This window comes from Syngnathus floridae, chromosome 1, assembly GCF_059516105.1.
Source record: "Syngnathus floridae isolate MCC-2025c chromosome 1, RoL_Sflo_1.0, whole genome shotgun sequence".
Lineage (NCBI taxonomy): Eukaryota > Metazoa > Chordata > Actinopteri > Syngnathiformes > Syngnathidae > Syngnathus > Syngnathus floridae.
In genome coordinates, this window is record NC_142413.1 from 15,222,236 (window position 1) to 15,238,573 (window position 16,338).

The 16,338-nt window shown below is 43.2% G+C and overlaps 3 protein-coding genes across 4 annotated transcripts; all 3 read left to right on the forward strand.

The window, feature by feature from the left end:
• The first annotated feature begins 286 nt into the window (after nt 1-286).
• On the forward strand, nt 287-10,219 carry maea (macrophage erythroblast attacher, E3 ubiquitin ligase). Of its 2 annotated transcripts, none has more exons than XM_088375676.1 (9): nt 287-448; nt 3,428-3,610; nt 4,212-4,415; nt 4,490-4,612; nt 5,108-5,184; nt 5,254-5,362; nt 5,440-5,573; nt 5,893-6,088; nt 8,802-10,219. In XM_088375676.1, the coding sequence occupies exons 1-9, from the start codon at nt 317-319 to the stop codon at nt 8,895-8,897; spliced, it is 1,254 nt and encodes a 417-aa protein (XP_088231802.1). In that variant the 5' UTR covers nt 287-316; the 3' UTR covers nt 8,898-10,219. The 2 variants fall into 2 exon arrangements, with proteins under 2 accessions (XP_088231802.1, XP_088231811.1); XM_088375685.1 differs by lacking the exon at nt 287-448 and adding an exon at nt 826-1,153.
• A 1,142-nt stretch (nt 10,220-11,361) lies between these two features.
• Nucleotides 11,362-13,053, forward strand: LOC148404280 (heterogeneous nuclear ribonucleoprotein A0-like). The gene has a single exon (XM_088375710.1). The coding sequence runs from the start codon at nt 11,454-11,456 to the stop codon at nt 12,342-12,344; it is 891 nt and encodes a 296-aa protein (XP_088231836.1). The 5' UTR covers nt 11,362-11,453; the 3' UTR covers nt 12,345-13,053.
• Nucleotides 13,054-14,684: 1,631 nt separating this feature from the next.
• LOC148404281 (heterogeneous nuclear ribonucleoprotein A0-like) lies at nt 14,685-16,241 on the forward strand. The gene has a single exon (XM_088375697.1). It carries the CDS (start codon nt 14,761-14,763, stop codon nt 15,697-15,699), a length of 939 nt encoding a protein of 312 aa, XP_088231823.1. The 5' UTR covers nt 14,685-14,760; the 3' UTR covers nt 15,700-16,241.
• Nucleotides 16,242-16,338: the final 97 nt, after the last annotated feature.

Genomic DNA, 16,338 nt, shown 5'->3' on the forward strand with positions numbered 1-16,338 from the left:
CGGTCAAGGTTTGAAAGTGCACTTTCAACCCAGGATTAGAGTTTCAAAGTAATGTTATGATTTCAAGGTAGAATTGGGAGAATTGGAGAGAAAAAAAATAGAGTGCAGACATTTTAAAATGGATCTCTATTTTCTACCTTAACATTCGGTTATCCTATGCTCAATTAGTAAAATTTCATTTTAACTAGTCAAATTAAAATATTTGTTGGTCAGCGGTGTTAATGTTGCCACCGTTCCTCCAGACGGCGGTCGCGAGCGATCGACGCCATGCTGACGCATTAGAAAAAAAGAAAAAAAGACACACATACACAACCACATGTACACTACACACGCACACACACACAAGCCTTCAGTTGAAAGCCCCACGCACAAAACCAAGATGGCGGTGCAAGAGACAGCATCTCAACTCTCCATGGCTCTTAAAGTACAAGAATACCCCACGCTCAAGGTAAACTACCGATGTCGAGTGACACCGAGTGACCCCTTTGCGCTTATCACAAGGTAACCGGGGGTAATGGAGAGAGACGCTGGTTTCTGACTAATTTGACACCAATCTTGACGGGATTTCAACGTTAGCCGAGATAGCTTAGCCAAGCTATCAAACGTCTGTCTTACCCAAATAACAGGTGCCACGATTTCGCATGACAAACTTGGGGAGACTTCCTTGTCACTAAATTGTACAATAAAGACTTTAAAATGACATGTCAGTGTAACATGGCGTCCCCCCTTTTATTCAACATGGACGACGGGGTGGAATGTGTTTCTTGTCGTAAAATGGCGTCACGCTGAAACGTTTTGACAGTCAGCTGGAAAGCGAACGGCAGCGCGGTCGAACAATCTATCTCGGGCTATCATCTAGGGCTCAAAGAGCAAGCATTCGTGCCATACAAATCCGAGCCATCTGAAAGGGAGATCGGTTGAAATCACTCGTGTTAGTCTGTTTGGGGGGCGTGGGTAGTGGAGTAGCTCCGGTTTTAGGGGGGCTGGTACGACCCCTGTTCTCCGCGAATGTTCCTCACAAAATGGCCAACGAGAGGAAATGAAAGCAGCCGCTCTTCTCTCGCTGCGACACCAAACCCGGATTACCTCCCTCATCATCATCATCTTCGTCCTCCCATTCTCGCCCCTCGCACACAACTCTGCATCTCTCGTTGTGAGTAGCAAGTACATGATCAAGCTCATGCATCACATGTTTAATCAGCCTTTGTATGTGTTATGTTGAAGGAGGGCTGGCTGGGTCTACTGTGTCTGTGTCGATGCTGCAGTCAGAGGGGGGTTGGCGATGATGGGATCCATTTTAGGAGTAGAAGTGGTAGCAAATGGGGGTGCATGGGGCTACACGTCTGCAGGCATGTTGCAGGAACAAATTGTCATCACGGCTGTTAATCTGCATTTATACAAATAGCCTTGCAAACTGCATTTGGAATGCAGTGGTTGACATTTGTAGCAATTGTTACAGTCTCCTCTAACATGCTGATTCATGTGTGAGACATTGAAATGAAGCCGAATGCTATTCCAGTGTCCCTAGCTTTTATTTGTTGGATTAAAAAAGGGAGCTTGCTGCATGTGGAAGAAGATAGGGATCAAAACCTACAGCCAAAGTCAGTGAGTAAGTGTCGCCCACCCTGAAAGGTTTGTAATTGCCTATTGATGCTTTAAGCATTATTTCTATTAGACAAGGTTATGGCTTGACTAAATGAAGCTCCTCCTTTCAGTTCAACGTGATTCCTTGTAGAGCTGCAATGATTATTCAAAGTACACATTTGTTCATGGAAAAAAAGAAACTTGAAGCACAATATCTGCCACAGAGCTTTTTCGTAATATTTATTCCAAACGACTGATGTTAAGATAGACTCGAGTAGAAATTAGTCTGTATGATGGTGCTGAGCTGGGCAGAAAAACTGTAAAAGACTATGTCCAGTGTTTAATAGCTAATGTTCCCAGAGGTGGTCAAGGATAGACATGGCATTTCTGCTTTATTGAAAAATGGTAACAAAATAAACATGTAATAAACACATTCAGGCACTAATATAATTGTTCGCCTCAGTTAATGTGACATAATTGAACAGGTGAGGCTCCCCCCCCAGCCTTTTTTTCTTCTTCTAAATGTGAGAATATTTTCCCCACCATCTTGTGGCATCAAGAATAAATTACAAACCTTTTTTGGTGGACGTCAGTTACTCTTGTTCCTTGCATTTTCTCCAAGCTTGGTGTTGTCTGTGTTTTTATTCATCAAGGAAAGAAAATCAGACTTGTGTAAAACACACATGTGCAAAATGAACTTGCAAGTGTCCATGCAAATCTGAACTTCAGAATCTTACATAACACATATTTAGCCACACTTTTCCATAATGTTCCAATGAAATGCATAGCTTTGTTTCTATGAAGTGTCCTTTTCATAACAGGCAGCACACTGCACATAAAGGTACAGATACAGGAGTGCAGATTATTTTACCATTTGCGTCACTAGTTGGTTGCAAAGGTGTGCGTTTTACTAAGCGATATATTGTAGTATTAGTCATAATTACAGAAGGGGATTAGGGCCAGGGAAGAAGAGAAAATCGTTGGCAGGATTCTCTTTTTTAATCTTCAAATTCTGAAGTGAGAATTCTCACCTTCAACTCAGAATTGTCAGAATCCTCATTTTCATGTGAGAATTCAGACTTTTAAGTCAGAAAGTGATGTATATGCATATGTATATGACAATGTATGTGCTGTATATGACAAAAAATGAAGCGGACGGAAGGAACTCACGTGGGTCAATCAAAGTCAAAGAGACCCTATCCGTTGCAAATGGTGGAAACCTTTGACCTGCAGTAAATGCTTCAAAGCTGCAAATACTTTGCCGGCGTTGCAGTGCTTCACCTGTAGGATTTTACATGAGTGTGTGTGTGTATGGATTGCAGAGCCGAACAGTTGATGGCTGTTTTCAATATGTAATGGTCACCATTTGTAACTTACAAATACATGCATTTTTTGATGAGTCTTTTTTTAAACTTTTTTTTTTGGCCCGGCAGTGCGGACGTTTATGTAATTATTTTATGTATTTATTATCTATATAATCAATTGTTTTTATTTATTTGGATGCAGCTTGTTGGAAATATTGCAGTTTGAATCAATCAAAATGGGATTCCCCCCAAGAGAAACATTTTTTTACCCCGCTATTTCTGTAAAAGTTGGTGCGAGTTCATGCTGGGGTAAAAATACAGTCTCTGCTTGCTTGAGGAAAAAAAATATTTGAATGGCATCATTATAATTTTCCTTTCCTATAAGTCAAGGGGTGGTCATTATTAAAATGTATCAAATATTTGCTAGGAAAAAAAAAACAGATTTTATTGTAGAAGCTGTTTTGCCCATCCCGACTTGACACGAATTTTTCATCCTTGCGTCAAGGTGCTCAAACATCTCCCTGTTTGCCATTCTTCAGGTGCCTTACGAGACACTGAACAAGCGATTCCGTGCGGCCCAGAAAAATATAGACAGGGAGACGAGTCACGTGACCATGGTGGTGGCTGAGCTGGAGAAGACGCTCAGCAGCTTCCCGGTGGTGGACTCTGTGGTGTCCCTGCTGGACGGCGTCGTGGAGAAGCTCAGCGCACTAAAACGAAAGGTGACAAGCACTTGTTTATGTGGACACCGCATTTGCTCTGTGAGACCAGAGGTGGCAAAAGTGCTCGCATCCTGTTCTGAAGTAGAAGTACTGATACTTTATCGATTTGACATGCGCAATTGAACGCGTGAACAAAAGTAGGACTCGTTGGTGCACAGATCTAGTATACACCAAATAGTAGGTAACTTTTCCAAAATAATTTTGACTGTGACTTGCGTTTCCACTGTATCTCAAATTAGCCCTCGCCTTTGAAATGAATGGAAATGCCATTAATATGTTTCACACCCTCAAAAAAAAACAGCCATTATTTTATTAAATGTTTCAAAATAGAAAAGTAGCATATGGGTAAAATGTGTGCCCATTTGCAATGGTTAAATGTGTCCACTGCAGGTCAGCGTTTTTCCCAACTTGGACACTTCCGACCATTTGAGACAATATTGCAAATGAGCTGTCAATGCTTCACGAGTCTCCATTCGCTATCACTACTAAATCAAGCTCTGCCTTAATTGTTTTTTTTTTTTCTCTTCACTAAAGCAGTGAAGGAACTGTATAGCACTTGTTCCATGAGTCTTGCTCAATTCAATGCGCTAACTATTTGTAGGCAGCTGAGTCCATCCAGGCAGAGGATGAGAGCGCCAAACTGTGCAAGCGACGCATCGAGCATCTGAAGGAACACAGCAGCGACCAGCCGGCCTCGGTGAATCTGTGGAAGAAGAAACGCATGGACCGCATGATGGTGGAGCACCTGTTGCGCTGCGGATACTACAATACAGCCGTCAAGCTGGCGAGACAGAGCGGCATCGAGGTCAGCCATTTTTTTGTTTTGAAGCACTGCTCACCAGTCTTGGGCAATGCGTACTCAAGTCTTGAACTTTTCAGGATTTGGTCAACATCGAGATGTTCCTCACAGCAAAGGAGGTGGAGGAGTCCCTGGAAAGGCAGGAGACGGCGACCTGCCTAGCTTGGTGCCATGACAACAAGTCTCGCCTTCGCAAGATGAAGGTAATAAGTAGAACCTGAGTCCTATCATACTGTCCACTAGATAACACACGTAATCAAGTCAACAGGATACATGTTAGCCTCACGTGAGAATTGTAAATAAAAGTTGTACAACAGTAGTATAGAAAAAAAAGTTTCTCCAAATTTCACCTCTTTAGTGCTCGCGCTTTTTCAGCTCACGAGCTACTTTTAAAATGTCACAAAGAGCTCCCACTACAAAAAAGCGAGTGCGTGCATTGGGGTGGGCGTGTGGTCACTGTTCATTCTGATTGCCTCCCGACAGGCTTACCTGTATGTCAATCAAGCGATGGCATGGATTCTCCCCTATAGAAAAAAAATAGTTTTATTTTTATTTTTTAAATGTCATGCGATCAGCCAGTAGTGGCTTGGCGAGCGACGTAACTTGGATCTTTTACTGTTGCACTACATGTACTCCATTTCACCGCTAGGTGTCACTAATGTCACAAGGATAGACATGATCTGATTTTATTTGTGCAGAGTTGTCTGGAGTTCAGTCTGAGAATCCAGGAGTTCATCGAGCTCATCCGACAGAACAAACGAATGGATGCCGTTAGGTATTCTGATACTGCAATATTAGTATTATTAAGTGCTTTCATTAATACCACATGCCGATTCCATGCCAGACATGCAAGGAAACATTTCAGCCAAGCCGAGGGGGGGCAGTTGGATGAAGTACGGCAGGTGATGGGTATGCTGGCCTTTCCCTCAGACACACACATCTCCCCGTACAAGGTAACATTCACACGATGGACAGGAGTCATGTGACCTGGTCCCGAACAGTTCATGTGAGAATCTTGTGACACTCTCAGGATCTGTTAGATCCGGCCCGCTGGAAGATGCTGATTCAGCAGTTCCGGTACGACAACTATCGACTGCATCAGCTGGGCAACAACTCCGTCTTCACCATTACCCTACAGGCCGGGCTGTCGGCCATCAAGACGCCGTATCCTTTTTTGGGCTTGACACGTAGGGGGATTTAAACTGTTTTTTTTTTTGTGCTTACTGCTCTTAGAGTGAGTGGGTTGCTGGAGATGAGCAACACAGCACACCACATCACCAGTGATGTTGGTAGCATGTTACTAAGTAACATAACACACAATAGTAATTGCTATTTGACTAACTAGTAATATCACATGTTAAAGGCTTACATTTTAACAAGATCCCATAATGGGGCTTTTTCTGATTTTAATGCCAAGAGAGGGAAGATACTTAAATTATTTATTTGCATGTAAAGAAATGTGAACCTTAATTATCTTTTCCAGTCAGTGTTACAAGGAGGATGGCACCTCCAAAAACCCTGACTGCCCCGTGTGCAGCAAGTCCTTAAACAAGTTGGCTCAGCCTCTGCCCATGGCCCACTGCGCCAACTCCAGGCTCGTGTGCAAGATCTCCGGCGAGGTCATGAATGAGAACAACCCCCCCATGATGCTTCCCAACGGATACGTATATGGATACAATGTGAGTACATACACAACCTGGAATGGGAACAGTAAATTTGGTCAAAATGATACATTAGAAGTGTGTAACGTAGAACACTTATGGTAGATTAGAAATGCACCTGATTGAATACATTAAATATGATGGCTACAAAGACAATAAAACAGGTAGATATGGTACATTAGAGGTGAATATACATTCAATTAGATGCACGATATTTATCTACCCATTTTTGTAATCAAACGTTACACCATAAACATGTATAATCTTAACTTTACTCCTCGTTAGCAAGTGCGACGTTAGTGGGTAAAAATATGTAAGCTTTAATTTTGATAAACTTGTGTTTTATTTAATTATCAGTCAAAATGGTTGTAAAACATCTCCAAAGTAGTTTGCATGTGATGTAGGCTTACAAAACTGCACGCAAAGTAGTAAGTTGTACACAAACTGTCTAATAGTAATCAATCCTTCATTAGCCTTCATCTTAGTGCCATCTAATACAGAGGTGTTGAAGTGGTTTTGTCCAAGGGACCAACATTAAAACCAAGAAGCAAGTCAGGGACCGCTGTTTTCGCGGAAAATTATTTTATTTTACACCGGAGGCTGGACCTATACAGGCTACTTGCATCATCTATTTTGGGAATCTCAGCTACATTTAACATAATACGGATGGGTAAATGATTCCCAAAATTAGCTAGAAAATAAATCAAGTCTAAATAATGAATCAATTTTATTTTTAAAAATGTTAATTATTTTCTATTTCCGATTTTGTGGACTACCTGCAATATCGCCACGGACCACTAGAGGGTCGCAGACCACCGGTTGACAATCCCTAATCTTATATTTTTATATATATGTATGCTTTTTAGAATAAAGATAAATTGAGTTTGTTTGGGGGAAAAAAATAAAAACAAGTCCTTTGAAAAAAACTCAACAATTAAATCCCAAACGGAATTTTGAGAGGGAAAACAAATCACAATTACAGTGCCGTGAAAAAGTTTGTGAACCCTTAGGATTTTACAATATATTTGCATTTTTTTAAAGAAATAACGGAGACAAGTTCACAATAGTGTTACAGAATGGTGACACATTGCCATTATGGCTGAATACAAATTAATAGGACTATATTTTAACTATAAACACACAAGAATAACAAAATAATGAAAACGCAGTTGTGAATAAGTTTGTGAACCCTTGCCAACAGTCAGAGTTAATAGCTTGTTGCACCTCCTTTAGCAGCAATGACTTCTTGCAATCTTTTCTTGTAAGTACTGACGAGTCTCTCACATCGAGCTGGGGAGATTTTGGGCCACTCCTCCCTGCAGAACTGCTTCAGTTGTCCAAGGTTTGATGGTTTTCTTTGGTGCACTGCTTTTTTCAGGTCCGACCACAACATTTCTATCGGATTTAAGTCTGGACTTTGACTGGGCCACTCCAGAACATTGAATTTTTTCTTTTTGAGCCATTCCGATGTTGATTTACTTGCATGCTTTGGATCATTGTCCTGTTGCAGCATCCAGTTTCTTCCTAACTTGAGCTTCTTTACAGACGGTTTAACGTTTTCTTCCAGAATATTTTGGTAAACCTCGGAATTCATGATTCCTTCTATGATGGTAAGTTGCCCTGGTCCTGCTGCTGCAAAGCAGCCCCATACGAGTACTCGTCCTCCTCCATGTTTTACAGTAGGGATGAGGTGCTTTTGTTGATAAGCTGTGTTTGGTCGTCTCCAAACAAATCTGTTTTGATTTTGGCCAAAAAGTTCTATTTTAGATTCATCAGTCCATAAAATGTTGTTCCAAAATTCTTGAGGCTTTCCTATGTGCTCTTGAGCAAATTTTAACCGAGCTGCAATATTCTTTTTTGATAGTAATGGCTTCTTCCTTGCTACCCTTCCATGAAGGTTATTCTGAGCCAGTCTTTTTCTGATGGTGCTGTCATGAACTTCAATTCCTTTGCTTGAGAGAGATTTCTGAAGGTCTCTAGAGGTAAGTCTGGGGTTATCAGTGACTTCTCTCACCATCTCTCTTTCTGCTCTGCCTGTTATCTTCCTTGGACGACCAGATCTTCGAAGTGAAGTAGTTACTCCATGTTCTTGGTACTTGTAAATCACTTGTCTTACAGTTGAAACATGTAGCTGCAGATCTTTGGCTATGGTTTTGTAACCTTTTCCAGATTTGTGAGCTGCAATTATTGCTCCTCTGTGGTCTGGAGACAGCTCTTTAGATCTTCCCATTGCTAGATTTGTAATGTTTGTGTCCACGCAGGTATAGCTCTACTAAATGACAAGTACATTCAGGTGCGTATACAACAAGTGTGGCTTTAAGGTCTGTCAAGTCACATGAAATTACCCGAAGTCATCTAGTATTGAAAGACATGTCACACAGTCAGTTTTAACTTCTATAGGTGGAAAGGTTCACAAACTTATTCACACCTGTGTTTTGATTTTTTTGCTATTTTCTTATGCTTCCTGTTAAAACAGGGTTTTGCAGATTTGTGTCAATGCTAACTAGCCTTGTGTCAATATCCTGTAACACTTTTGTAAACTTGTCACCGTCATTTCTTTAAAAAAAGTGCAAATATATTGTAAAATCCTAAGGGTTCACAAACTTTTTCACGGCACTGTAGATTATTTCCCAAAATTGTGTAGCCCTAGTATATAAGAGCGGTACTTCTACACAGGTACAGGTACACTAAACATTATTTAAATGTTTTTCTTTGTGTTTTTCTTTCGCAGTCCTTGCTCTCCATCCGCCAAGACGACAAAGTAGTTTGCCCCAGAACCAAAGAAGTCTTCAGCTTCTCTCAGGCTGAGAAGGTCTACATCATGTGATCAGGCGCTGTAACCCAACAAAAATGCCACAAGATTTAACCCCCCCCCCCCCCCCCAAACTACATATGCACATCCCATCCGTGTCCCTCACAAACCACCTCCTTCCAATCATTTGGCCATTGGCTCTCACAGATACCAGGATGCTTCCTTCAAGACTGGTGTCCAGAGATTAGCTTGGCAAACATGCCTGCCAGGTAGCAAAGTAACCTGTATGTGTTTTCTTGCTGGAGGCTGGATGATGTTACATGCCTACATTGTTGCCTCTGACATTGCCTCCACCTCCCTACATGGCTTTAAAAGGCCACATCAGGGCTGCATTAGAGATGTAAATAGTAGATAGGCTTTGTTCACAGCTCCTGGTGACGCATCATTGTGTAGGAGGTAGGGGGCAGGGGGGGGGACGGTTAGGGTTAAGGGTGCGACTGAACAAGTATTTTGCTCCTCTGGTTTAACTGCTCTCCAGCTTTCACTAAAACGACCGTTTATTTTCTACGATCACACACTAATTCAAGAGTGTCTCTGGCGATAAGGCTGATCTTCCATTTTTGTTTTTTGGGACTTGTATAAGGTTTCTCACATTCATTTTCACCATCCGGCTTAACTTGTTTCACTCGCGATGGGAGTCCTATGATAGTGGGACAAAATTAAATGAGGTACATAATGTTGCTTGACAATTCAACCACTGTGTTACAAAAAGCAAATAAATTGACAAATCTTTGGAAATTATGAAACGAGGGGCCAGTGAGGTGTTTTGATACATGTCTATATGGGCACTGTTATTTTCCATACTATAAGGTGGGTAGAAAATTGTAAAGACACTTGGTATTGGGGACAGGAGCTTGCCATCGGGGGCGAACGGGCTCATTCTTTCACACCGCTCCCATGGGACCTGGCTTTGTGCACTCGGAAGCAAACAAGTGGCCCAACATATCTTGAACTATAGGACTCTTGGTCTAACTTCTGACTGATTTAATTGTTTACGTGTTCCAATACTTTATCCATATGTGTTCTTTTGGAATGAAAAAAGGATTGTGTGAAACAGTCATGGATTTGATATGTGACCCCCCCCCATCATTTCGATTGATAATGATCAACACTAAGCACAAAATTCAGCATGAAATTTAAAAAAGTTTTCAAATCCCCACCACATAGAAGTAAACCAGACTTTTAATTTCAAGTTTTCTGACTGAAGGACTGTGACAAACCAGGAGTTGCTGCTTTGTGGACTGTCGTCTTGTGTGTTTCTGTTCTTAGACGTAGGTGAAGATGATTGTTTCGTCATAAATATGCCTCATAAAGATTTTACCAGTCTTTCTTTTCAATTGGCTGCCTTCTTTGTGTCTCTGTGATTTGTGGGTGTGGCTTGCTCATCACTTGACTCCATTTCACATTGAATTTTCTACTGCGTCTCTCACCTGAAACCTACAATTGAGGTATGACATAGCAAGTCATAGAGATATAATAAGTAAACCTCGAACCGTGTCATGCTAATGAAGTAAATTTAATTAACATATACATCACATTGAAACAAATTTCGAGATGTTTTACAAACGTTTTGTTTTTAAACCAGGAGTTCTCATACGTTATGGGTTCAGGGGAGAATTTTTTTGAAGACCCCTTTGACGTTCTAATGCTGATTGTACATTACTCGTGTGTGCATTGTGCATCCCACAAATTGTGTCAAATAGGGGTTTCAAGAAAGGCTTAATTTTTTAAAATAAGATTTTAGTTAGTGTTTCAAGCCCAGCCCAGTCTTATGAGAGCAAATTAGGGTTGCAAATAAGGGGTACAGTTTCTAGCCAGGGTTAGCTTTTCAAATGAGGGTTGTGAAATATGGTTTAAATTCAATGCAAGGTCAAGTCTTCAAATTAAGATTTAAAGCCAGTTAGAGTTTCAAATAAAGGCTTGAAGACTGGGAGATGGTTTCAGCCAAGAAGTAGAAGTATATTAAGGTTACAAACAATCCTTAGAGTGTCAATTTATTATTTCGTGTCAGAGTTGGGAAGAGTTTCAAATTGCGGTTTCAAGATTGAGTGAAAAGCTTTAGGCTCTGAAGTTATGGTTTTCAAGCTATGGTTAAAGTTGCAAATTAAGGTTTCTCGACCAGGTCAGCTAAACTAGAATGTCAAAATGAAGAAAGGTTATCTCTTTACTTAAATAGCCAATCAGGTTTTCAAGCTATGGTTAAAGTTGCAAATTAAGGTTTCTCGACCAGGTCAGCTAAACTAGAATGTCAAAATGAAGAAAGGTTATCTCTTTACTTAAATAGCCAATCAGTTTAATTTGACTTTTGAAAATGTCATACGATAGTTCTTTAAAAAAAAATCATCATAAAGGCAATTCATCGAGGTACCTTTAAACATCTTTAAAGGGCACGTTGGCTTTAACATCAAAATAAAAAACGGAAATAGGGCGGTACCCAAGTCGAAGCGTGCGTGACGTAACTGGTGCTTCAATATAAATGTAACTGCGTTGGTTACCCGTCCACCATTTTGAGATTTGAGGTACCGTATCTAAAGATTCTTCTGCGGTAATAGTAAATCTCCATTTTGAAACATGTCCGACCAGCTATGTAAACTGTTTGTCGGCGGTCTCAATGTAGACACCGACGACGACGGGCTTCGCAAACACTTTGAGCAGTACGGCTCGCTCACCGATTGCGTGGTGGTGGTCAACAAGCAGCTCCAACGCTCCCGCTGCTTCGGCTTCGTCACCTACTCGACGCCGGAGGAGGCCGACGCCGCTATGACTGCTAGGCCGCACACCGTCGACGGCAACACAGTCGAGGTGAAGCGAGCCATGTCGCGAGAGGACGCCAACAAACCTGAAGCTCTCGCCAAGGTGAAAAAAATCTTCGTGGGCGGACTGAAAGACGACATCGAAGAGGATCACCTCAGCGAGTATTTCTCCCAGTATGGCCAAATCGAGAAGTCGGAGGTAATCTCCGAGAAGGACACTGGGAAGAAGAGGGGCTTCGGCTTCGTGTACTTCACCGACAACGACGCTGCCGACAAGGCCGTCGTGATTAAGTTCCACACCATCAATGGACACAAAGTGGAGGTAAAGAAGGCTCTTACCAAGCAGGAGATGCAGGCGGCCAACAGGGGCGGCATGTCCCCGAGAGGAAGAGGCGGCCGAGGCATGAGGGCTAATCAAAATGGCTACGGCAGTAGAGACTATGGCGGAAACTACAGCTACGGAAATGGCGGTGGAGGCTACAACAGCGGCGGAGGCTACGGGGGCTACGGCGGACATTACGGGGGTGGCTACAGCGACCAGGGCGGCTACGGTGGTGGCAACGGCTACAGCGACTTCGGCAGCGGCTACGGCCAACAATCCTCTGGCTACGGTCCTATGAAGGGACCCTTCGGCGGCCAGCGGAACCCAGCCCCCTACTCACGCGGCGGCGGTGGCGGCTACCCCAGGGGGGGCTACAGCGGCTACTAGACCAGGTCATCCGAACATCCCTCCAGACCATACCTCCAGCCGTGGATTTGGACGTCAAAAGTCAAAACTCAGTAATGGTGGTGGAGGGGGGTCATCCCCCACCCCCAAACAAAATGAAGACCTCAAAGCCCCGTAACAGGTAGGAAGGTCACTTCCCAAAAAATACCAAATTAAAACAAATTAGGACACTTAAAATACATAAAATATATAAAATACAGATTATCACCATTTTGTATGTACTACTCGTGTAGCTGACGTCTAAACAATTAGACCCTTTTGCGTTCACCCTTTGTTAAAAGCTGGATGTAGGCTTGTTTTATTATTCTTATTTTAATATTTTAGATGCATTTTTTTTTGTTTCCAGTGTGGGCGTGAGCACATATTCTCATCTGTTAAATATTTTTTTTAACTGTTGTCACAAGGCCATTTTGTGACTAGACTCACGTTTTCCCCCAGTAAAGATGGCGGGAGACGCACTGCTTTTGTTTACCCCCCCCCCCTCTCTCTTTATGCTCTAAAACCGACCACGCATTCATTCTAGCTGGCGTCTCAGCGGCTATTTTGCGTCGATTTGTTATTCCTCCCATTCAGCCTGTAGAGCAATATCCAAATGTATGCTGTGTACTTTCATGTTCTTCAGAAAACAATCCATTACTGTTGGAAGAAACTTATTCTGTATGTTCATTCTTAAATAAAAGGTTACACCACATAGCTTAGTTTTACTTTACTCATTAATCAAGTTTATCCACAGGTCAGCTTTGTAGTTACACGGGGCCTCTTTTCCCAGTTTTAAAGTCAGGTGGGTGTATTTCAAAAATACACGTCTGCCCACAGCCAATGCATGTAGGCTATGTAGGGTTTGACCATGTTCTTACTTAAATGTGACTAATGAACCATATCGCATTTATGAATATATATATATATATATATATATTTACTATCTTATGTGGACACATCATTTTTGCTCATTCCTGTTGATTATCCCTACATTTAGGTGTTCTTACACGTATTCCAGTAGGATATCCCAGCCAAAATAGCCGTAGCAGTTTGTTTGTAGGCTACGTCAGGACCCTGTTGATTACCTGGGGTCGGTTGTGATAGGAGTCTGAAATATCTCTTTAGGATATCAACATCCAGCCAACTAGGTATGTAAAAACAACCTATCTTATCTCTGTGTTGGTCAACCATGTATGGAAGAATATTATACCATCTTAAATCCTAGCTAATCCTTATGTAAAACGCCATTAGGGGTGGGTCGGGATTTCATTAGGTTTTTAATGACTTGGGAGGAGGGGATTCAAATTTTCCCACCATTTACAAACTAACTATGGCAACAAAAGTGGTGGTGTGCCGAAAAGTCTATTTGCACACAATCTCATTTGCTTTCTCTCTCTTTTCTCCCCTCCCCCTTTCCAGGTTGCAATGGTAACCTGGGCAAAGGAGAAGGCAAAAGACCCCCCCCCCCCCCTAATGTGCCGGTGCGGAGCAGAGCCGGCTGGTGCATGGTGCAAGTCTTCTCAGGTGATCTCAGGACTTAACTAGTGGTACTTTGCCATTGCCAGATCAAAGACAACTGTTGTGCTAAAAGCTTTAATCGTGTCGTTGTTTGTATTACAGATTGTGGTGCTCAAGGCGATTCGACATCATAACAATCTTCTTTTAATGACAATCTTTTTTATATATCTGAGAATAAATTATGACCAATACACTGATGTCCTTATGTCAGTTATTTACATGGGGAGGATGTTGTTCTGTTGTATTGCTTCAGGGCTACAAGTCTGGAGATGTGATGTCTTAAATGCAAGTTTTCCAAGTGCAATGTGAACATTGAAAGGCTACATTTCGTATCGTACTTGCTTATGTATCTTTGTTGTGTAGCAGGTCGCACCATGTCATCATACATGGGCTAAACCAATATTTTGGAATTAGAATAAATGTGAAGTTACACTGGAAATTAAATAACGGTAAGATACCAAAAGGAAATGTAACTGTAGTAATCGTATTAAACCCAATGCTGACTCCCCTTTGTAAAACCTTTGAAATTAAAAAAATGAATCGGTGCCCATGATGTAACATGAACGAATGGACATTTGTAATTCTAAGTGGGAACCTAATGTACGACTAAATGATAGATGAGTGTACAGCAGCATCATTTGCGCTACGTAAAGGCATTGAAATAATAGAGGCTGCAAACGAGCTAAGGATTCGCGCTCCCGCATCTTTTACGACGCTAAGCAAAGTCTCACGCAACACGATTGGCTCATCACCGCGGTAGAGGTGTCGCCAGTTTTCAAACTGGCCAATCAGCAACCGTAACGTTTTATGAAAGCGCGAGTCGAAACGTCCCGCCCCGCTCGTCGCTCATTGAAGAAGGAGAGGGACGGTGTGTCGCACCTTCCCTAGCGCGAATCTAGTCATGTCGTCCAAACTTACAAAGCTTTTTGTCGGAGGTCTGAACGTGGAGACGACGGACGATGGCCTCCGTGGCTATTTCGAGCAATTCGGCACCCTCAGCGACTGCGTGGTGGTTATGAACCAGATGCTAGGTCGCTCGCGCTGCTTTGGCTTCATAACCTACACAACGGCGGAGGAGGCCGACGCAGCAATGGCGTCCAGGCCACATGTCGTTGACGGCCGCAACGTGGAGCTCAAGTGGGCCGTGGCCCGGGAGGAGGCTAGCAACACAGACGCGTCGTCCAACGTCAAAAAGATATTTGTTGGTGGTGTCAAGGATCATCTGGAGTCCGAGAACCTCAGCGACTACTTCTCTCAGTACGGCGCGGTGGAGAAGGCCGAAATCATCACCGACAAGCTGAGCGGTAGAAAGCGGGGCTTCGGCTTTGTCTTCTTCGAGGACAGCGAGTCTGCCTCCAAGGCTGCGCTCACCAAGTTCCACACTATCAGCGGCACGAAGGTGGAGGTAAAGAAGGCCATGAGCAAGCAGGAGATGTCCGGCGGAGGTCGAGGTGGCGGTGGCCGCGGTCGCGGCAGAGCAATGTCGAGTTACGGCGGAGGAAGAGGAGGCGGTTACGGCTCGAGTAGCTACGGCGGGAGCTACGGAGGTGGCGGCGGCGGTTACGGTGGAGGAAGCTACGGCGGCGGCTATAGTTCTGGAGGCTACGGTGGGGGCTACGAAGACTACGACAGCGGCATGAGTGGCGGGTATAGCAACGGGGACTTCGGGGAGGGCTACGGACAGCAGCACTCCGGCTACGGCGCCATGAAAGGGGGAAGCGGCTACGGCGCCATGAAAGGGGGAAGCTACACCTCGTTTCGGAGCGGTGCCCCGTACAGCAGAGGCGGCTATGGCCGGGGAGGAGGAGGAGGAGGCGGCGGCTACGGAGGCGGCTATTAAAGTTCCCTCCACTTTTGATACGGTCACGGGAGGCAGTGGAGTGGGGGTGAAAAGGGGGTTCAGACTTCCAGAGAACTTGAATACATACCACCACGGAGGAGGTGGGTATGGGGGGTTCTCCTCTCCTCGTCTGAGTTTGGGAGAAGTGTCCATCCCCCCCGACGAATGAATGAGTCTACCCACCATTAACCTCCTCCCCGTCCATCGTGTTCCTCTTCACGGACGCTACTACTACAACAGAATTGTGAATTATTGATGAAACATTGTCATTCGCTCTGTGTGATTACGGACACGTTTGTCACTTTTTCTTGCGTCTGATTGTTTTTGGTTTTCTTTCCTGAGTTCTCTCAGGGTTTTTATGTCGACTTGTAGGCAGCGTGACAGTTGAATCGCTTGACTTTGTGTTTCTTCCCTCTGAAGCAGACAAACCCTTCCCCCCCTGTCAGCTTTGATTTAATGTTTGTTTAGATTAAAAATGTTATGAAATCCTGTTTAGCACATACATATGTTTGGTTTTATTAAAGTTTTTAATGTTCGGAAAATCTCAACGTTTTTAAGGTACATTTTCTGAAGGGTGCTATTTAACTAGTGCCGCCCAGGGGGCAGCATCTCCCTTTTTATCGATCGCCATTTTTTAGA